The sequence below is a fragment of the Sinocyclocheilus grahami genome, unplaced genomic scaffold (genome assembly GCF_001515645.1).
Source record: "Sinocyclocheilus grahami isolate Dianchi unplaced genomic scaffold, SAMN03320097.WGS_v1.1 scaffold860.1, whole genome shotgun sequence".
NCBI lineage: Eukaryota > Metazoa > Chordata > Actinopteri > Cypriniformes > Cyprinidae > Sinocyclocheilus > Sinocyclocheilus grahami.
The window spans coordinates 403,968-427,806 of NW_015506039.1; the positions used below are offsets into that span (position 1 = coordinate 403,968).

A 23,839-nucleotide genomic window follows, 5' to 3' on the forward strand; every position below is an offset into this window, starting at 1 on the left:
GTGAGTGCACACAAATAAAACTAGACCCTTTACAGTTTAGAATGATGTATTACTCTTACCTTTATGAGCAAAAATGACTGCATATTAAGTTGTTTCCACTGTTAGAAAAATGCAAGCGATCGCGCTGGCGCCTCCAAGTCCTGCAGAGCGCGCTTCAGCTTCCACTCTCCGCACAAACGATTGGATATGCGTCTAACAGCGCACATTTATCTAGGCTCAATGTTTTTCTACATTTACTTTATAAAAAACGAAACGAAATATAATCACTTTTCCATTACATACAAAACTATTTTAATAGCTGAAACAGTAGTATACGCTTTTTTTTTGGGAAAAGGGGAAAAAGACGGGCTATAGGGCCTATATTTGAGACCCGTGCGGGGCTTTAATCCACTTCATCCAGCGCTGTTTTGTTCTCATCTGTGAGCATGCTCTTGATATATGTATTTTAGGTGTGTAAATGTATAATTGCTTTTTCATTATTTTTTCAGTTTTATTTAAATTTGTAGTTAAAACAACTAAAAATAAATGTATTTTAAAGTTTAGAATTAGACAGCCTTTGCACACAGGCTTATGCTGAAAACAACTAAATGGAACCTCAAGGTTGATCTAGGAAAATGTGTGCAAATGTATAGGGCCCCATTCCTATATTTTGCCTGGGGCCCCCAATTCACTAAATCCGCCCCTGCCATCCACCATGCAAATCTGACCTCTAGCCAATATTTTCTGACCACCACTGGATGCTGACCTACACACTTGCATTTTAAATGGGTCAGTCGCTTAAAGGTCGCTTACAGTACATCGCCACTGTACAGGCCAACTGATGGTGGTGATAAACCACAACTAAAGATTTCCCTGCACCACCAAAATGTGTTAAATGTCTCAGATGTCAAATGTGTACAATATGGTATTATACAGTGATATAGGTATGTTGCTTCTTAAACAAGATGACATTTCTAACATAAATTATAATGCTCCCAGTAGGTTTTGAGAAGAGCGAGCACATTATTAGTCAAAATGTCTTTGATTCTCTTTAAGTACTGTTGAAACATAAATTTAATTATCAAATAAAACACTGGTATAAAAAATAAATAAATACAACAGTAATATATTATTAATTAAAATAAATACAAATAGATTAGACTGTTAGTCACTAACACTAAAAGTAAATCTCTTAGCAACTGGTCGCAACAAAAACTCTTAATTAGAACTATCTCATGTATGCTTAAGATTAGATGAACTACAAATGGAAGTAAATGACAAATGAAGATAGCAAATTTGTTTAGACCAGTGAAACATACGTTCTGATACTGGTCTCCTCACATCTGTCTTTGAGCTTACAGAAAAGGGGAAACAGAGCTAAATACAATACTTTTTTAAAAGGATGACTATTTTCACACTTAATTAACACTTCTGTTTTTACTTTGCAAATATCTTCTGTTGTCCTCAGCAACCTGAACCCAACCAATACATGTCTGACTACTGTGTACCAGAAAGATAATGTGAAAGGTCCTATGGGGGAATTAATTCAAGTGCTGAATAAATGGCAAATAAACGGCTCCTCAATGGAACTGCATTATACCTCGTCTAGCTCTACACAGATGATTCGTCATGTTGATAAGTGGACAAAAGCCTAGATTACCCTAACAAACCCTGCTTTGTGATCATGGCCAAACCGTTAAAGAGGGCATAGGGAGTAACGAAGCAAAAGGTACCACCGTCTGTCAATTTGAATCAATTTACACATCAGGGAACGGCAATCCGTGTGTCCCCCAGTGCTGTACCTTCACAGTGACAGATGTACGTCTCCTACATGTGACCTGAGAAAACGACCCCTAAAAGCCACCTGCCCCCTGGGCACTGTGCGGGTAATTTGTCCCACTGTTCCTGTTCGACACCGTCGATGGCGATGGTTGTCTGAGGTAAGAGGAGCTGACAGCCATGGGCTCCCCAGGGCAAAACTTTCCACCCAAGTGAATCGGTAGGACGAAGGTTAAAAAAAATCTAATAAATTATTTCTGAGTAGTCACTTGGTCTTCATTACTCCCCCCCTCAAGAAAAATAAAATAAACATATATATATATATATATATATATATATATATATATATATATATATATATATATACTGTATATATTTCTCCTGTTCCACACCCTCATGCATTTAACGGGACTATTAAAGTCTGTTGCTTCATTGGCAAGTCATATTTTGCAAGCAGCTGTAAACTATCCACCTCAGAATTTATATATATTGTTTTAACACTTAACACTCCTTGAAAGTTTAATATTTAAATTAATTTTGGTCAAATATGATCAAATCTGTCCTGGCAACTGCACAACATTAGCAAACCGTACCCACTGCCTCTGTGCAATCCCTAAAGTCCAATACAGCCTTAAAAAGCCAATTGGACAAGACTAACTAGCTAATCTATCCCATGACAACGAGAATATTGATTAAAAGAGAAGAGTTGGCTGCACAGTAAAACATATATCAAAATTTACAGTGGGCCATAATGCTAATGAAAACACTGAAGAGTCCGCTAAAATACTCTTTTGAGATGGCCCACACAATTGTTTCCAACAGTCATACAATAATGATCAATCTATATAACTTTCACTCCCATTTAACAACAACCCGAATTTCCTCCATGTGGGCCAGTGGCCAACATTGACGATTAGTTCTCAGGCTAGCATGTAGCAGCTGGACTAAGCTAGTGAAAAAAATATGCATGCCTCCGTCATGGGTGCGGAATGTGACAGCTCATACTCATAGCAGTTTTCCCCATCCTCCTCCTTTTGATTCAACAAATCGCCATAAACTTTTCCTGTCATCGAAGTGCATTGTGGAGTGCAGTGGGTCCCAGTGGGAAAAGAGCCATTCTTGCTAGCTTTTCACACTCGTATTTTATTTCCTTATTGTGTTTGGACTCTGGCCTACAACATCCAGGTGGAGATGATTTCAAGGGCGAGCACCAAAAATGTGCTCTAGCAGCCAAGGATGGACAGGGATAACTAAGCAAGCCCACCTCTTGGCGCTGAGCTGCCATTTTCTGTCCAGCTTTGTATAAACATGTCTTTCTTTGGAACATGTGGAACACAACGAATAGTTTCGGTATGACAAGCATGCACTTAACCAACAAATACACTACGATAAATGTAAAAATTAAGCGGATGTGCGAGAAAGCAACTCTGATTGTATCAAGCAGAAGTCATAGATTCAGCCATTTTTAGCAATAATTAGCCTACCACAGTTGTTTTCTTTGCCACTTCCTGTTTTACCATATGACTGTGCTGAAATACGGAAGCTGTTTTTAATGTGATAATCTAAAAGGACTCATTTGGAAAGAAAAACCTAAGATGTTATGGGAATCTCTCTCTCTCTCTCTCTCTCTCTCTCTCTGTCTCTCTCTCTCTCTCTCTCTCTCTGTGTCTCTGTCTCTGTCTCTGTCTCTCTCTGTCTCTGTCTCTGTCTCTCTCTCTCTCTCTTTCTCTCTCTTGAGCCATTGTTTTGTTCTCCTCTCTCTCTAATTGAATTTTTTAATTGGGCAAGCCGAACTTGCTGTTTATATAACCAGGAAAAACAAAATAGAGGGTAGAGAAGAACAACATGTGGTTATTGTTTTAAAAATCTGGTAAAAGCAAGGGTTATGCTTGATTTTAAGTTCTATAAAATGATTAATGATTTAAAAAGTTTAGCTAGTAAATGGTGTTTTAATGAAGCTATTTGTACAGTTGTAGAAGAAATGTTGATCTTTACCACCAAGTTACAATAAGCTCTGGTGGTTTTTTTATATTTTGATGTGTTGTTTTGCTGACTTTGTAATGATTAAATAAAGTGCCCCCCCTCTCTCTCTCCCCTTTTTTTGTTTTTGTTTTGAATAATTCATGAAAACTATATGATGCCCAATAATAACTCCCCTCAAGACTCTTAAAAAAGTGTCAAATGTTAATTCACAGAAATTATTTTCAAATATCAAGTGATTACAACATAATTCTCTGAAAAACAGTGAAATATAAGATAACACAAGTATATAAAAATACAGAACTGCTCATATCACGAACTGACATGCCTTCTCATTGTGATTATTTACAAATTGTAATCAGTAATCCAATTCGCACCAATCTCAAAATGACACATTGTTCTTGAGAACTGGCTATCTACCTGGTTATTAGCAAGAGCTACATTTGCTTGATGAAAGTGCAGCCAAAAGAAGGCCATCACCAGGAAAGGAGGGCTGGTCTGGGCTTCCTTTAACACAGCAGGGTCTGGTAATAAACGCTCGGCCTTTTGTTCCCTGCACAGTTGGCAGGAGGTTAGCCAACAATACAGCAGCCATAATGCCCTCTCCCAAGGGATGCTAGAGGCTAACACTGGTTCTGTTACATTGAGTCGCAGCAGAAAGAAAGGCTGGGTCATGAACTACTTTTTGAATCACCTCAGCACTGAGCCATTGTTTTGTTCTCACACTAAAAACACCCTTTGAATCCGAAGAGCCGTCTGTAATTTAGCAGGTCACATAATTGTGAACGCACACTACAACGCAAGGTGTCTTTGATGCGTATTGTTTTCCAGACATACTATTTTTAGGTGTATGTGAGTGACCGCTATCTTTGGATCGCTACAGTGGGAGACTGAAAGATCAAAAGAGCTACAGCTGTCTGAACCCCAGCTTGTCCCACAACCTTAAAGATCACCCGCCGACAAGACCTAAATTGCTGATACAATCTACCCGTAGACGGCAGTTCCCTGCTGTAGGGAGAGGCCTGTAGGGCTGTAATCCCAGCAGACCCTCAAATGCCCTGAACATTAGGCTAGAACTTTAGTCTAGACTCACGAACCTCAGTGGTGTCAGGTTGCCAGACCACCTGAGTTAGCATGTGGCCCTTTTCTCCGCACCAGCATGTAATGTGTGCACCTCTGCGGGGAGGTAGGAGAGGAAGGGGTCTCCGGCAAACGTGCTCAGGTGTTTTAACAGCTGTCGACCCCCTTTAAGCTGCGGGGGTGGTTAAAAGCACTAGGAAGTGAATGCTTGATCAACTCCAGATGTTGGAATAAGGAGCGGGGGGACGACACCTACAGAAGGTAAGACTGAAATGTCAACCCGCCATGTCTCATTCCTGAGTCATGCTGGCATCTTTCTGCCTTTAGCCCGGCAGCTCACTCCCAGAGATACTTATTACTCAGGGAGTATCACAGTACTGTGTAAATCAGGAAATATGAGGTGGAGCTTGAAGATTGAAGCACATTTCCAAATAAATCTTTACATTACCCACAGATTATGCTGCAAATTCCCCCCTACCTCAGACACCTTTCAAAAACGTTCTTTCCGGTGAAGTTGGCAGGGGGATAAACATTATGAAAATGGAAACCTGAGTGCAACTATCCAAAGCCACAGACTGGGATCTGCGCTACTGCCACTCTGCTAAATCCCAAAGCATTGAGACACTAGCATACCCACTCAAGGTGCACTCTAAAGCAAGTGCATGGAGGACCCTTCTGTCTTTCTTTCTCTCCTCCTCTGTCTTTCTTTTCCAATCAGTCCTCAGTCAATTTGACTATAGGCTCCAATTAGCAATTGCTTGGTTCTATTATGGGAAAACAATTTGCCACTTAAAACGGGACTTCTCGAAATGCTCAAGCTGTTTTGCTTAGAATAGTTTTAAGAGCCCTAGTCGCTTTTAAGAGTCTTGATAGTGCAGCAGAAATAGGGATCGTGTGAGGACATTATCGTATCTGAAATAGAAGTGTTGCTGAAAGGCAGAATGAGTTACAGCTTTTATCTGCAATTGCTCTCTGTACCTCACACACCCATCCTCACGCATATGCACATGCTTGCTCTCTGTGCATTTCCACATTTTACTCCCCTAAACACTGATCTTGTTTTTCTTCAGCCACAATTTTACATGAGGTCTGTCACACACTCAACACATGTATGTAGGAAGCACTTGCACACCACTTCTTCTGTAAGTTCACACTGTAAGTTCAGTTGTATCAGCTCACCAGCGTCACTTTTCAAAATACCCTTCACTGTCAGCTTCTGTGGTAAAGGTGTGGAACTGTCATGCCCTCAAAGAACCCAACTATGTAATAGGTGAAGATAAGCAGATTCAAAATGACACTAATGTTAATTTCTCATCCCTGTTTAAACTTATGACACTAAGCATGTTTGTATGCGTAGTTATCTGTTTGTTACAGTATACATGCAATGAAATATTTGATAAATCTACCTCCTTTGTGATGGGTTTGACTTTCAAGTAAAAACATGTGTGTCTTCCTTCAGAGCATGTGCACAATGTCAAGGCCAAATATAGTCTGATTAATATGTATACATGCTGGACGGAATGATGAAATTACAATAAACAACAATACAACAATAAAATGACCCAACTTCACAAAAATCAGACGTTACGATTGTCAGATTGTAGTCTGACCAAAAAAACAAAACAAAAAAGATTGTGGTCCTACTGAAGAGAACCAATATTGTTTTATAATATAATATGATATATGATATCATAATAACTATGAATTATGAATATAGAGCAAATATATGTAAAAAATAATATTAAAAAAATAAATGTAGTTTTTATAGTTTTGTAGTTTTTAAGCCCATTTTCAATTCTAAAATTGTGCTGTCTGTCCTTGAGTGAAATAAAATATTATATTATACTGTATTATATCATATTATGTGCTTGATTTGTATTACCCAAGGACAGACAAAATGTATATTTAAAATAGAGTTGAAAATGCTAAAACAAAACTACATCACTAAATCAAATCAGCTGTTTTAATTATTTTTCCATAACAAATTTATGTTCTGGGTTGTATTTTGGTAATTATTCCCAGCTTCCTTGGGGACACCTTTTCATTGGTTCCGAAGCTTTCTCCCATCTTGGTGAGGGAATGCATTTCTCAGCCAGGCAAAAAAAAAAAAAAAAAGGAAAAGTATCCTAGATTTTCAGTGGGAAGAACACCAGCCCACCCACATGATGCAGGCTAGGCTGTGCTACACATTAAAGAACAGATTTTGCACAGTTGGGAAACGGGATTTATTCATTTCCCCAGGTGGAAAGAGATATTGTTGCCTTGGCCGTGAAACCATGCAGCTTTTATTAGAACGGTTTAATATTAATCATTCCGTTAGCTGCTGTGAAAAGCAACTTTAGGTTTTGTAGTGTCACGTCCCTTATATACAACAGGACCGGTATTTCCACTTGTGAGATCCCCTCTGAAAGATTGAAAAGTTGTTTCCTACACTCATAACCAAAATCTAATGGACCAAGACAAAAAGTGCTTGCAGTGTGTCCAGTAAACACACAAAGTTTGTTTGTTTAGAGTGTTACTTATTTATATATGTTTGAGGAAGCTTCTATCGGACTCAAACCGTGCACAGTGATCAAAATTTATTTTCGAATCAAGAAAGTCATGGTTTCCTAAAGACAGTTATCACGATGCCAATTTAAAAGTACGGTGAACTTGTTGCTATTGAAGATCTAATAATAGACAACACAGCTCCACACAAGCACAGTTAATCACCACGTATGAACAGCTGGATTTGCAATATAGACTTCACACAGCACTGAAGAACAGTGAGGCTGCTTATCAGGGACGAGTCAAATAATTAGCTAAACCGTAATGCAATTGTGACTTTGTTACAGTGCAGCAGAGGAAGTATAATAAAGAGGAAGTCTAAAGCTTTCTTAAGGGCGTCTTTAACCAGTAGACAACAACAAACAGGCTTTTAGCTTTTGTGAAATGTGTGTGCATATGAAGATGTTCTTACCTGTGTCGATGAACAGATGAGATGAACATCAGCACCGAGGGAGAGAGAGAAAAGAAAGAGAGAATTAGTGCATACAGATTTAAAATAATGACCAGGCACATCATTGCAATTAGCATATTAATAATATTATTTACATTCACCATTTATATATTATTTTATTTTACATTTTATTTTCAAACATTTCTTTTTGTCATTATATAGTTAGTGCCTGATAGACTTCAGTCTACAAATTCACCATATTCAAGACTATATAATATTACTTATTTTGATCTCAGAGGATATTTTACCAAAAATATAACAAGTTTCTCCCTCTCTCACATCATATAAAAATATTTTCTGATAGTTTTGACTCTTGCTCTAGGGAGCATTCAAAACATAATTACTTTTCCTTCAACTGGTTTGAATAGTAACTGTAGACATAAACATATCTTAATGAATGACTTTCTGGTCTAGTGCTCGTATACACAACTTACATGTTAATTACTGTCTGGTATTGCTTGAATCAATTTGCATTTAACCTAGATTTCCAGTTTGACAGGGATTACACCATGTGATCGGTGTGGTCAATATTAACTAATACAGACTACCTCTACAAACTGACTTCAGCCTATAGCATATTCATAGGATTCATAGTTTTGTCCTATTTTGCAATGTTTCCTGCATCTTATTACTCAAAGGATCACAAATTAACAAACAAAACAGTAAAGAAAATGCACAATGTTTGAAGTGAAAACTTCACTGAAGTTTAAAGCACTTACGATGTAAAAGAGATAAAAATTAAACTAGAAAAAATAATATTTATTGATTACATACATACATTAAATATGTAGTATATAATTACAACACTGTTAATCCGTGGGTGATATGCCTTCCCTCAAGCTGTTCATAACAAACCAGGCATAACCCATAACACTATGGTCTCACTAATTCCTATGTCTTAGACATGCAAACAAAAGACCCCCTTAGACAAGAGGTATGACCCCCACCCTGTCCTAGTGGGTCACCTATTTGTGCTTCCCTGTCTTCTTTCCCACGCCAACCTCATACTCATTAGGGCTCTGCGTAAGGGAGAGTGTCTGCTGGGGCATTAGTTTCAGGTGAACTGGTTGACATGGTGCCCCAGAAGGATTCCTCGATGCGTCTTGACCGCCCACTCCCTCCACCTCCCTCCCTGTCCTGTCCTGTCTCCTGTCTCACCCCACATTGTTTATTTGTTTATTTGCTTCTCCCTGTGTACTTGGTTCACCTCTGTTTCAGCCGTGAGTTCCATAAACAAACGACTCATCATGTACAGTAACACACACTTATGACAACCTTAGCAGAAAATATGTCTACTTTTGCACGATCATAGGAAGCCAAGCAAATGCAAAGTGTGTCATCTTAAAGGTCACTGATATCTCATCCAATTCACTTCAGTTCATTTCAGATGAGCCGTGTTTCAAAACAGCCCAGTTCAAATCAATGCAACAGGAAGTTTCCTGCGCACTGTAATGGCTCATGTCAGAGGTCCTAATTTTGGACACGGCTGAATCTCCACCCTTGCTCGAGTGTTTTGGAGACGACGTCAGCAGACCTTCTCATTCTTCACAGAGAGGTGCAGTTATCACATAACCTGTGGAAAAGGGTGGGCGTCATCTCGGGTCTTTAATTAAAAGGGAGAGACTGTAAGCAAACTCATCCTTTTAAATGTTTACAGATGGCCATGTGTCAACAGCTGATTGCCGTCAGTCGAGTAGCAACAGACAGCTGGAGCACGCTGTTTCGACTGTAGTTATCTTATGTGGTATGACTGTTTTATGCCACTTCCTATATTGAGAAATATTATGAGCGAGTAACTATTTCATACATAAAGCTGCAACTTTTTACCAAAAAAGCTGCTTTCCAGCAAATATTTGTAACCAAGCAGCTACAAAAACATCAGACTATTCTGTGTTAGTCAACTCAGAATCACAATAAGAAAGCAAGTCCAAAGACATTCATCCCTGCAGTCATGGGAAATAAGTATGGGGCTGGCTTGGGAACTGTTTATGTGATGCAAAAGTGCTGTTGACAGTATGCTTAGCTGAAAGAAAAGAACATGAAGGTAAAAAGCAGCAACAAGTGAACAAGTGTAAGTAGCTTATGTGGACAAATTTATAGATAACATTCACGGTCAGTTGGGAGGTTCCTGGAACGTTCTTAGCTGATGGTTTTTGTTGGCACTGCTAATGTAAACTACTCTTCCTTAAATCAGATGAAATGGGAAATTATTGGCCGGTCCCAAACACATCGGCTGCCCTAACATGACATGGGATTGAAACACAAAAATCCAACTATCGGGACTCAGTGCACAGTGCCAACCGCAAAAATGCAGGGATGTACTGTGGTGTATTTTTAGGGAGAACATGGAAAATGAAAATGGTAGTGCTCTCTGTGGCTTCTCAGAGCTCTTTGCCTCCAGGGACAGTAACCACCCACTCTAAGGAAAACAACATGTACAAGTACAATGTTTGAAGCAGTAACTCGTCCAACCTAAAATGAGTTGGCTTTTCAATAACAAATATCTCAGCAAAAAGCAATTCAGTTCCACCTATTTTATTTCTATTCTAATACATTATTCTTTCAAGTGAAGAATATTTTAGTTCATGTCTATCAATGTTCTGTTTTAATCATCTCTCTCATCAGACTGTGATGGATATAAGCCAGTGGACACATACCATTGCAGAGAGAAAAAACTCACATGGAAAAATACATTTACATCCCATCCTCATATCACTTGTATAATTACACTGGCCTTTGATCCTATTGCATCTACTCTCTCTAGGGGAGACATACACAAACAGAAAAGGCTGTTTGTAAGAACCGATGGCATAGTTTCTGTTTGACTGTATCACGTCTGAAGAAATAAAATTAACAAATCTCGCATTGAGCTGCTGTGCAGTTATTTCAACAGCTCCCTTGGCAAATGAGTCAATCACCGGTCTGAGTAATCTTGTTACCTGTGAAATGCATGCATGCCACTTCTATTGGCACAGAACTGCTGAAAAGGAGGCTTAGCTCAGGCAAAACAAACTAGGTGATTGAAAGTCTCGCTGGCTATGATTTTGTTTTGAAGGACCATAAAGGACCTCATGATCTGATGAACCTTTCACATTTCAGAAATGAAACGGCCTTAAGAATGACTAAGCAACATGGTAGGTCTTTTGGTTCTGACTCTGCAGAAAGCACTGTGCAATATGCTAGGTGCTGTTGGGAATTAAAGCGCACCTTCTTTTTCTCACCCTGGCTGTTTACACCGCGTTTGCGGGGAACAATCCGTCTCACGGGAGCTCACAACATCCTGAAGCACCTTGTCAGATGCCGCCTGACCTAGTCGCTCCACACAGCACCCCAGGGGAGAGAAATAAAAAAGAACGAAACAATGACTGAGGGGTTGTGTGCAGCCAAGAGGAGAAATGAGGGGAGGAGGGGAGGTGACAGCGACAGGGAAAGAGAATGGGAACACTCCGATACTAAGCCCACCGCTCTACCATTTCCTCCCCCTCTGCATACACACACACACACACACAGCCATGCCATTGTACACCCAGGAGGCTTTGCAGATAAATGGCCGCATGTTAACCACATTTGACGTGCTGCACAAAAGGGGACACCGCAGGTCCCATGACGCAACCTGCAACAACTGAAACCCACCGCCCCCCTGCTTCCTCACCTCACCTCCTCCTCCTGCTTTGCCCATCCTAACGGAGAGAAAAAAAGACATGAGGTGCACTGATTGGGTGAGGCTGGGACGTCAAGTGCAGAGAGAGGCAAGACAATTTGTCGCTAGGCTGTAAAGACTCCTCAGCATTATGCCTGACTGGGCTTTTTGACCCAATGCCATGTCAGAGCGGTAACAGTCCCTGAAACTGAAAACAAACAAACAAAAAACAAACAAGAAAGTTATTTGAAATACTTTCCTTTCTGTATGTTTCCAAAAATCATCATTGACTTTGTTCGGAAAAAAATTATAATGATAATTGTAAATAATAAGGTTAATACGTTGTGTTAACCTTAACAAATCTAAAGGAATGTTTCAAAGCTAGCGAAATGTAGTTTAGCCTAACAAGATCACTGGACATTGGTTAACTAAACACTCCATAGGTATGATTAATTTACTGTCATCTCAGAGATTGATGGGACTTTCGAGCCCCCTATGTGTCTGAATGAAGCGCATTTGTGATGACAGGCCTGCAAACAGACCCTTACGGAGCGGAAAACTTTACTTTGAGCATATGCCATGGACCTCTCTTCCTTTGGAGCCCATTCAGGTACAAAAAGTGACCTCTGAGCACCAGAGCATGGGAGCCAGCCTTCACTTTCACTCTTGCACCCACTCTCACAAGTACGGAGCCAAAAAAAAAAGTGTGTGATTGTGTGTGTGTGGGGGGGGGGGGTTCAATATTTAGTTTCTCTGTAATTATGAAAAAAAATTCTAGATTGAGTTAAATAAAAAAAGTGTGTGTATGGGGGGGTTCGCTTTGCAGCGCCAGCACTAACCTTTTCAGCCTCGTCACGTCTTTGATGCCTGACGGACTACACAAAAGCACCTGCTCCATCCCCGGAGAGCTTCTTTGCTTCCCCCCGCACCAACCCCTGCTGACCTCACCGGCATTCCATGCCTTTGGGGGGCCCTTCCCATGGCTACCTCTTCCTCAGCTGCCCCCAGACCCTCCCGCAGCCGCCCCCTTCACCCCCCTAATCCCACAGTAAACACGGCAGGGCCGGCCTGTTTGGAGGATGCACGGGACTTCTCACAGAGCTCCAAGGAAAGGTGCACCATGGATAGGGCCTCGTTGCGTGGGAATGAGGGAGGAGAGGGTACAGCACCTCATTGAGATGCAAAAGGGTCACTGGGAAAGTGAAAACCTCATAAAGTGACAAAGGCCTCTCCAGGTTGATATGGAGATGGGTAAAGTTTTTGGTTAATGCAAATTTAGGATTGGTGTGATAAAAGAATTTAAATCAATGCTGAAGTCCTGAATGCCACAACAACTAAAAAAGTAGTGTGTTATATAACTGGAGAGTTCACAGGTAAAGTTTGATCGCTCGAATAAACAATTATTCAGTGTTTCCTCCCACCTTTTTCTTTGCCTTAACAAAACAACATTGTCATGGCTATTCGTGTCCATCTGCCTCTATGTATGAGACATTAGAGAAAGAATAAAGGAAGAAGAGAAAGAAACTTTGTGTGTGTGCTTGTGTGAAAGATCAACTAGTGGATTGACAGCTGTGAGCTTTTTTTTTTTTTTACAAAAAAGGTGTCCTGTTTTCTAATACAACGTGACAAAAGAGGAATTTCCAATACTAGATACATCACATCCAAACTGAAGACATTGTGAAACTGAGAAAATAGCCTCTGAGCCATCAATAAGTATTCCTCACAAAACTTGTAATAACTCACTGTCTCACACCTCAAACCTCAACACAAGTATCACTATTCTTGCCTCCCTGCATGTTTGCACAAAAGCTGGTGTGTGAAGTGAATCAGCAGGCGGTGCCACCCTCGCATGACAAATGGCTTGTTCAGTTCTTCCCCTTTTCCATTTCCTGTGTACCTTCCCAAAGCATCACATGACCCCTCCGACATTCCTAACACTCCCCTCCCCTCTCCACCAATTGCTACCCACCATACCCAGCCAGCGCTGCTAGACAGCGCACTAATTGCAGACATGCCAGGCTACCACCATAATAAAGCTGGGGTGGGGGGGCATGGCTTGCTCATTTGCGAGGATGGCTGAGGAAGGTGCCACACATGAATATTTCATTAGCTTTAATTGCTGAGGAACACTTTCTTTATGGCAGTCTTGCCAAAGAGACTGCCGCTGGTAATAACGAGGCATAGCCCATTGTAAAACTTGAAAAGCTGATGGCATTAAGACCTATGATTTTGCCAGCCTGAAAAGGTGGGTTCAGTTGTACAATCTGGATCTGTCGCACACATGGCAATTCAATCCCACTACTGCCTAGCAATTGGACAATTAAGGCCTGACATCATTCAGTTACAGTAGACCCTCAGAGCACCCTGTACATCAATATAAAGGAGTCTGCCATCATTCAGTCAGGTAATTGACAAATTCAGCACTTCACAGCCAAGGTCCAGTAGAAACAGGCCAAACCCTGCTCACTTTTAAATTCTCAAATCTAAAAATATGACTAAAATTGCACACTCTCTCTTAAATAAACTTTCCTTCACACACATCTGAACAGCTCTATCATGAATAAATGCACTGGTTGAAGTGTGTAAAAGAGCTAGTCTGTGCTAGCATCTCATTAGTAGTGACCTGAGGTTGCTTTGTCGGGGCCATCAGATCCAATCCTCCTGAGTGCTAGCGCTTACACTAAGGAAGAGAATCATTTAGCCCAGGAATTTAAAGCACAGGACATCCTCCCTGATAAAGAGCAGGCATGCCTTGCCCGAGGTTGTGGGCCAGGAGTTATCGACTTGAAAGGCAGCAAGTCAGCACTACACTCAGGCCTTGGCTTCTGTGAGCGGAGAGTCTCCTCATTACTTTAATTGCCAGACCTGCAACCCTCAAAAAATGTTGTGCCCTATAATCTCAGACAAGAGCCCTGCTGGTGGACAGTTGAAGGAACAGTAAAACGGAAAAGGCAGAGCTCAGTGACTGCTTTCAAAACCTCACCTCAGATAATTATAAGACACGGCAGATTCAAGGAACGACGGGAAGTGAGGTGCTACAAACGCGGCCTGTCTTTTAAACAGGAGGCATAGAAGAATTGCTGTCAGGAGTAATTCCTCAGTAGATTTCATTTCCTGAGGTAGCAGGTTGACATTTGCTTATGACAGTGCCTGCAGCCCCTCTGTCCCAAGCAAGTGCTGGGAATTGCACATACCACCCTTTCACACTTTGGAATCCACATCTGTGTAATAGGAAGATGTCAGAGCCCAATGCCAGTCCTTTTACTTTCACTTTTATGTTGCAAATGGATGACTGAATAAGTATGTGTTTAGATAACAAGACTGATGTAATTACAGCTATCGGCCCTTCCAACATAGACATGCATGTTTAGTTCTCAGAGCAGTGCCTGTGACTGTGGGTCAGAATGAAAGAGGCCATTACACTCAAGCTAATCTCTGAGAGCAATCTATTCCAATTACTTAACCACCGTATCACAGGCCAACATCTCCACCCTCATCAGAGCAAAGGGAAGATATGCGTCGACAGATGCAGCCTGTGTTTTCCTAGCAGCTCGGTGAGGGGAAACCTTCAAACACAGATGACTGGCAGCAAGGCCGCAGCCCATGGACACAGACTCTTTGGGTCTGTAATATAGATCTGGCATTAGGGCAGGAGAATTGTCAACAGAGTGGGCTTTAAGAGGCATTCACCCATACATGGGAGGTCTGGGTCCACATATGTCATGACACCTTAATCCACCGATCCGTTATTGATTGTTCCATGTGTCTGTGACCTTGCCGGAGGTGTTCCACTAATCAAACGGAACATGTCCATGTGAGTGCATACGGTGTACGTGTGGGGTTTGTGAGAGAGCATCCATATGTGCAGGCGAACATAAGTCAGACTTGAGGGAACAATTAACCATGATTCCAAACTGTCAAGAAAAGGTGAAAAATAGAGGGGTTAAATGCATGAAAAACAACTTTTATCAGAAGCTTATAAATTTTTATGCAAGTTCCATTCAACAACAACGCACACACATCCCAGTTGAGCTTAACCTTAGTCCCATTCATTATCACCAGGACTGTTGTTTCTGCTGCCTGCAGTGACATACCTCATTATTGACCTTGGTAAATCCTCGCTGTTTAGGCTAACGGCAATTCGGCGCCACAAAATGTCACAGCGCTACTCTGCACTCGCTCATGAAGAAAATGTGCACATGGTTAGTTAGGGGGAAGATGGACAACAAACTCTGTCAGTCACCTTGAACCGCAAACATACACGTTCACGGCTGAGCACCTTGAACAACAACAGATAACTTGTAAAGTACAGCCTCTGACTACGGAAACATTACACACTATCTTGATCACCATGGCCGGTGTAGGTGTTTTTGGCACTCTTAGGCCAACTACCCACACCCAATGTAGCGATGGACTACATAAAACAAAAGCTGTGGTATTTGAAGCTGCATCATCTAGTAGAGAGTGGGAGAGCAAGAGAAAAGAGGAGGGAACAGACTCACTACTGTGAATTGCCCTTTTCGGTTAGTCACAAGTGACACAGGACTAACGAAGCCTCCGGTGGTGTTCTCCTGTCCCTCTTAGCGGTGACAGATGTTAGGAGAACAGAGTCAGATAAAGCTCTCTGCATTAGCTTGGAGAGAAAAAAATGGGGGATGGGCTTAACTTGGAATAAAAACACCATAGTTATTCCACGGTTAGACAGTTTCCTGCCACAAAGTATATAGGAATCTAAGCATCTCCTAGCAAATATTCAAAAATATCACAAGCTTTTTTGGGAGCGCTTTAAATTGGCATGTACCAATGCACTTTTTGTGGATGCTTCCGAGACACCTCCTCTACCTAGAACCATCTAAGCTCTCGCATCCAGAGAAGAAGTTTGAGGCACACAATGGGGGCACATCTCTACACTAATGTATGTTCCCTTGTCTTTGGCAGATAGCAGACTGCTTTAGCTTTAACCAGCCTCCCTGGGCCACCAGCATACAGCTTAATGCGATAATACGGCCGCCCGGTGAAGCATTAGGCCTTCTGCACCCCAGCAAACAAAGGACCCCCTCTTTGCAAGCAGGGTCCGTCCCCTCCCCAGTGTCCATAGGTGTTTGCTGAAGTAAATCGGCCTAAATCCTGCACAGCTTGGCCCAGCTGAAAGGGGAGGGGACTTGAATGAAGGTGTACAGATAATCTCCTTTTCTTACAAACAAAAAAAAGTCGAGGGGGGAGGGAGCGAAACAGATAAAATTAAGAATTCATATCACATGGTGCATTTGAGTATTCTTAAGTTCCCTCTCTCTCTCTCGGTATGCTTGTGGATTTGCATTTGTGATCCCTGACCTATTGAGGTACAGGGGGAAAAGCGAATGAAAGACTAACACAATAATGGATGTCTTGTCTGTCAGTGAAAAGGCACAGGCGTTTGGCCCCTGACTGGATGTTTTGTCTCACTTTTGTGAAAGCGATGGACTGCTAGAAAGTGTCGGTCCTGAGAGTGGCATCTGTCCCGCCACCCATACAAATCCACGGATCTCTAAAGACCAACGTCTCGTTTCTCTTATCTCTATATCTGGGTCGTTGGCTTATCTTGAATATGGCAGATGTATGGCAACTTTAGGGGTGGGGTGGGGGAAACAAAATATAACCAACGGAAACTTGTCAAAATGAGCGAGCTAAAACTGAGCGTGCGATTTTGCTACAAAGTGACAACATAAACAACTAACACCTAACGTCTGTCACAGCACTTTAAAAATGGATTCTGCATGGTCTCAAGCACTTGTGATATTTATTTTGGGTCAATAAAACAATCTGTTGCTAACCCCTCCATTCAACTGGCCCCCAGCTCCTCTCCAATATATACACACTAACTTGTTTTCTCTCACTCAATTCTTACTAACCTTATCAGTGTCTCTCTTTTTTATTTTTTTGTCTCTCAAAGTCCCTCCCTATTTTCTCTCTCTCGTCTGCTATTTGGTCGTTAATATTTCCAGACTGGCATCCAGTAATATTATCTAGCCATTAGTGAGGACCCCATCCCTCAGCTGGGGCAGTTGACCAGCGTGGGTAGCGTAACCAAGGAAGTTTAACAATCGCAAAGAGGCAACAAAGTTATGTCACTCTACCTCTATACCTCTAGCTCTAGATCATAATTTCCACCTTTTTTCTCCTCACTTGGTCGCTCTTGCTCTCCCTTTATCCTTTCTCTCTTGCACTCTTTTCATCTCTGGCTTTGGGATGCTGAAAGCGAGAGAGTGGCCTGGCAGCAGTGAAAGGGCTGAATTGTGATTAAGAAGGAGGAGAGGAGCTCCTTTTCTTTGTTCTGCCCTCGGGGGTGTTTACTGAGGGGGTGTGTGGTGGAGGAGGGAGAGAGGGAGTGAGGGAGGGAAAAAATATATAGAGAGAGAGATAGAGACAGAGAGAAGGAAAGGGGGTTGCTGAAACATGGCATAGCAGATATGAAAGGCATTCAGGTCAGCACAGATGATGGTACTGCTGGAGAGCTACTTGAGATTGGTGTGTACATGTGTTTTAGAGAGTGAGGCCTCTATTTGTAAATGTGTGAATAATTAATTGTAGGAATTTATTAATTACATTTTTTTTTTTTTTTGAAAAGACGTATTTAGTAGGAAGTGGTTAAAGGAGGGTGAAAGGTACCTGCTGCAGCTGCATTCACAATGGCCCGGTTGTGCGCTATACGTGCCAAAGACAGTACACTAGACACCCTGGTACTGCTGATTATAAGAGCATGCCAATGAGATGCCCCAATGACAAGCCATTGTCTTGGCGCTTTGTCTCAGTGAACCTGCTAGCCTCTTTATGCCATCCGAACAAATATTACACAATGTTCCTTTCATAGAAACAAGTGATTTAATCTGTTAACTGCTGTGACTCAATGCAGTGACTTCTCACAAAGGCTTCTGATCATTTGTATTAGTAGCTCTAGCATCGGTTTCTTAACAAGCCAAAAAACAAGAATGATTCACAAATAAATTTTAAAGTGAGAGCTGTAGTACACAACTACACATCACAGAAAAAGTATGCCTAATAACAGGAAAAACCTGAGAAAAATTAAAAACCAATGCGGCTGAGCATCACAACAAGCTTACAGCGATCTGTCATTAAAGAGAAATCGACACACAACAACAGAACCATGACAATCTCTAGAATGCTGCAACTTTATAGTCTTGTGCCTCTGACAGTTTTGTCAAGCTGGCCCTCACAGCTGGATGTGACGTGCTGTGAAAAAAAGGGGGAGGTTGGGGGTGTGGGAGGGTAAATGACAACCACAACACAACTGCAGCCAGAGAGCGGATCAAGTTTCACATAGGGCCTAATGTGACCTCCCATTGGGCCCTCGAAACAGCGGGGTGGGGCCACGCTACGAGAGAAGAGGACCTGAAGTACAAACTATAAAAAAATACATTTGGATTCATTATTGAACAAATCTGTCATTTCAGTATTCAGGAATTTACTTAATTAAATTAGGTAAAATGTGTATTTTTTTTTAATAATTACTTTACTGCGTTAATGAGTCAATAAAGTAAACAAACGAATTTATACATTCTGAAATACATTGTAATGGATCATTTAAAATAATAATAATAAAGTCTGCTGAATAATTTTACGTAATTGAATGTAGACTTAAAAGCGCAGTTTTTCAACTGATAAGTATACACAACTGGCCAACATCATTAATATCTGTGTTTTACTTCTATTGTTTTTAATATAACGGCCTGTAAAGACGATTCAAAACATTTGACTCAACTCACGTCCCATATAAGACTCGTTTCAAAGTCGTCGCTCGGTATGTATTATTTATCTAGTCCTCTACTTATTCTTCTCAAACATTTTCTGTCATTAAAATGAAGATAGTGTCTCCAAAAGTTAAATAAGTGAGCAATAATAATTTCCCCCTAGCAAATGTGTTCAAACAACAGCTGAAAATAATCATAAACTCAACATGATGCTTTTCTGTTTCAATCCGAATCAAGAGAATGTCCGATTGACCGCTTCATTCATTTTTGCCCCTATTCGAAAATAAGTTTCAACCCATCGACTTTATTTAGCGTCATACACTCCGCGACACGCTGCATTGATTTTTATCAAATCAATAGCTCGCATTTAATAAAGTATCGAGGTCAAACATAGCTAACAGAGTCCGGGGAAATGTGTAAATGCTACTCCAAAAATAACCAAAGCAATATTTGCATGCATTTACAAAAAAAAATAAAAATTATAATTTAATAAATAAAAATACAGATTGAACAACATAATTAGAAGTGTTTTAAAAATCTTACGCGCTGCTCCGATTAAAATTAATATTTTCCTCTTACAAAAATTGTTTTTATCAATAAAAGAAGGACATGCCAGCGTGAGTGATAGCCTGAAGATGTTTGAAGATGAGTTTGTTTGTCTTTGTGTCTAAAATGCTCCTCAGGCCAGTACTATGGTAGGCTAGCCAGGACTTTTCTTTTCGTCTTTTTTCCCTTAGGATTTCAACAAAAACATTAGTAACTTAAATTTGCTTCAATTATGCCTTCAACACAAACCAAAAGTCATGTGTTCAATAAGTCATAACACTTGTGACTATTTATAAATTAAGATAGGGACGAAAAGTGTCCCAGCACGTAACCTGTAGCAATACTTCACTCATTTACAACTTCAGCAAAGACAGAAGTCTATAACAGGTATAACTAAAACTGTTACAAATCACACACAACACTCAAAACAACTTTCTTAAGCATTGAAAGGTATTTTAGAGCCGTGTTGTGTCCAGCGAAAGACACGCGAGCGCGCACTCACACACACACACACACACACACACACACATAACGGTTTTGTGCTGTGAGATAATAGACGCTCACATCTGAACTCTCCCTCTAACTCTATCTCTGCTACAACTTAAACATTTCCACGGCAATGAAAACGGTTTAAACACTTTAAACCAGTGCACTTATACCTTAAGCACACAAGATCATAGTTTACACTCTTGCTGAGTTTTCCGCACTCTTCTGTACAGCGCTTATGTTGACAACGCACAATCTCACACAAATCCAACTGTTTTAAAGACGCGAGAACAAGCCGGAGTTCAGTTTTTCGCCATAAGTCACTTTCTTACCGTTCTTTCTCCTCGGGTTGGCCTGTTTTCTCCTCTTACACCGGGGACCCTCCGCCATGATCTCCTGCTTCATTGATAAGAGTGGGTCAGATGGCAGCAGTCCGCATGGGCTCCGCTCCTTCATCCAAGATCTAGCAACCAACACACACACGGCAACAATTGGACTCTCAGGGCAAAAAGGAGGATGTGTGTCGCTCACAGGAGAGCAAATTATTTTTGGGGGGTAGAGTGACTGAAAAGTCCAAATGAAGTTATCCAGGAGGGTTTGTTTAGAGGGACCGTGAGCGTCCTGCGCGTCGTCTGATCTTTTGAAGTGTGTGTGTGTGTGTGTGTGTGTGTGTGTGTGTGTGTGTGTTCGGACAGTAGCGCGTGAGTGCGCCAATGAAGGGGGACGGACACACCTACACCTTCAAGTAACCATAAAGCATGTGCTGTGCGTATAGAGATTTTAACAGAATGAGCAGCAATGAAAGTTTTCGGGAACTTGTATTTAGTGGAAATGCTTTATGTAGTTTGATATTTTTTTCCATCTATCAGCTTTAACTTACAGTTATCTAATCTCGTGGGCTACTTGCTTTGTGAGTCTGATAGATGTAAATATTGGCTTCGTGATTTCTGTTGCCTGACTTCCACTGACCACATTTCATTTAGTATATTTTCTTTTGCTCGGGATTGACATTAAAAACTCGTTAGTTTATGTTTTGAAATACTAAGAGAAACGGTATTAAGAATTGTTTGCTTATATTTACCTTTTAAAATGTGTATATTTTTTAGAAAAGAAAAAAAGCACGAAAAGGGTCCAAAACATTAGCTATGTGTGGCATTTGTGTACACTTTTCTAATAACTGCTTATAATATATCTGAAAACTGTAATTGTCAGATTATCATAATGTAAAAAAAGCTGCAGCATTGTGCAGGCGAATAACACGCGGAATCCAAGCATGATAAACAAACAAATAAAAATGCTACATTACCCTTTCATCACAGCAAAAGTCTTGGAAAATTTGTGGATTCTGATTACAAAATTCAAAATGTTTTTTTTTTCAATCAAATATGTTAAAATATTTAGACTAAAACGCATGTACCTAACAACTAAATTAAGACTTAAGAGATGCGGATCAGAAAAGGGTTCTTATGTTGTTGTCTAAAGGGAAAGCATCCGTTTATGAGAGACGCGTAAACATGCACTAATAAATTTAACGAGCGACATCATCATCATCATCATCATCATCCTTGCGTGAAGCTGCCGGTGTGTCAGCATCCGTGAGGCGCGCGCACCTTTCTCACCTGCGCCGGCTGAAGCCAAGTTGATTGCAATCTCATATTCGGGAGTGGGTTAAAAAGTCAAATAGGGTGTATAAAAAGCATCCACAAGGACTCAAGTACACACGAAACAGGCTCACCTACCCGATTCTATATGAAAATTCCCCAAAGAGTCGGTTAGAGGGGAGGAAAACGCCACAGAGGTGTTTGGAGCGCTGAGGAGGACTCTGCTCTATAATGAGGGACCGTTATTCCTGATGGACAGGTTTGGACTGATCTCTGTGAGCCACAACACGGAACAAACCTGAGGACGCACTGACGTGTTCCGCCTCTTCAGATGACATTTCTGCGCTCTCTCTTTTACTTTTGCGCTCCGAGACTCTGACACACACGCCACCTATCTTTACACGTTGGGATAGATGGAGAAACACTGAGGTCGTCTGATGAACCACATCAGGTGCTCGCGTCTATCGTTCTGCAACACAGGTGGGACTTTGGAAAGGTGAGGCGGTGGACATTCTATCCTGTAAGCGGATCAGAGCAAGAATGGCTACAACTCGAGCATCGACAGCATGATCTTAAGGAAGAAGAGCTGAAAGGATGCATGAGAAGCTGCCGGTGCTGGAGTGATCTGACAGGTAGCTCACCTGTGTGTGGTGTGTGCGTGCGCGCGCTCTTTCACCTGACATGTCATTGTTACTTCTTGCCTTGCGCGGTGATGAATGGTGCATATTTGCACGCCTATGTCTTATATGTGATTCACTGTATAAAATACGGACTGTTAACGGGCTCCAGGGTGCACAGTGCAATTAAAAGTGATAGTGTAGTGAATTTATGCTGCATATTTCAAGCCAGACGTGATGAATTTGTTGCAGCAGGCGATCAAGAATCAATTATTTCCACCAAAATCTAAGCTAACAACAAATCTCGATAGTTTTTTCAAACGTTTCCCCCCTTTGCTCAGTCTTCTTTAGCCCTTAATCTTTCATTTCAATGCAACACTCTTTGATTTATTAAAAGCGCTCTGATTGGTACAGTGTGAAGAAATTTACCCTCCCTAAATTCATGCATTTGTTTTTTGTATGGATTACTAATTGACCAATAAAATGTCAATGCTGTTTGATGTACTCATTAAAGACCAATTGGATTTCACTAGAGGCGTTTATATTAACCGATACATTTTATTTAGACATTGCTTGAGCATTGCGCACTTGCTTGGAAATTCCTCGTTGCTCATGACGCATATAATAATAATAATATTAACAGTAATGATAATAATAATAATAATAATAATAATACGTATTTTATTTTTTAATAAAGTGTTAATATAACATTCAATATTACTTTTTTGTTCATAAAGCATGGGAACACTAGATGCTGACTGCACTCTTTTTTCCCTCTTTATGCATTTTTATTTTTATGAATGCGTGTTTGTGCCGCTGTAGAGTGTGGCGTGAAATTGAATCATAGTCGAGAGAATAAACCCCCAGCCTAGAAATGTATTTGTGTCGATTATTTTTTATTTATTTATTTTGTATTCTGAGACACTATGCCCTATTTTCTGGAGAAGTAAACGAAAGAATCGAGTATAACAAGGACGGTGTTCAGCTAACCATTCTGTGTGTGTTGTGTCAATTGGCAGCAGAAGTTCTGCTGTATTACTCATTCACTTTGACTGGAATCAGCTCCCCTCGCGAGATTTCTTACTAATACATTCCGAGGATAAAACGGCATATATTCAATTCCTGATTCTCCAACTGCCATTCACAATGATAGAAACCAACGTGATATTCTTACGTTTCACCCACATACTTCTGTTCCCAAATGATCCCTTTGTCTCATTTATAACAAGATTCCTCTGCTCTCTTCATCGTTTGCCCTGAATGTACTTTTGTTAAATTGTTAGGACTTAATCATTACTGCTAGTTAGATATGTTTTGGCATCACTGAAAAAAAGGAATGTCTTTAAAAAATACATTAAAATAGAAAAGATTTAATTAATTCTGTC

At 40.7% G+C, this 23,839-nt stretch overlaps 1 protein-coding gene across 5 annotated transcripts in view; it reads right to left on the reverse strand.

The window, feature by feature from the left end:
- The window catches only part of LOC107563183 (zinc finger E-box-binding homeobox 2-like), a 62,730-nt gene extending 40,523 nt beyond the window's left edge, over positions 1–22,207 (reverse strand). For 2 of the 5 annotated variants that reach the window (XM_016247989.1, XM_016247988.1), the window contains exons 1-2: positions 21,976–22,173; positions 20,569–20,699 (exon numbers count right to left, since the gene is read on the reverse strand). In XM_016247989.1, the coding sequence (XP_016103475.1) occupies positions 20,569–20,692 (124 nt within the window). In that variant the 5' untranslated portion in view covers positions 20,693–20,699; positions 21,976–22,173. Of the gene's footprint in view, positions 1–20,568; positions 21,425–21,975 lie in introns of those variants that run through there. The other 3 variants (XM_016247991.1, XM_016247992.1, XM_016247990.1) reach the window with 3 other exon arrangements.
- Between the last annotated feature and the right edge of the window lie 1,632 nt (positions 22,208–23,839).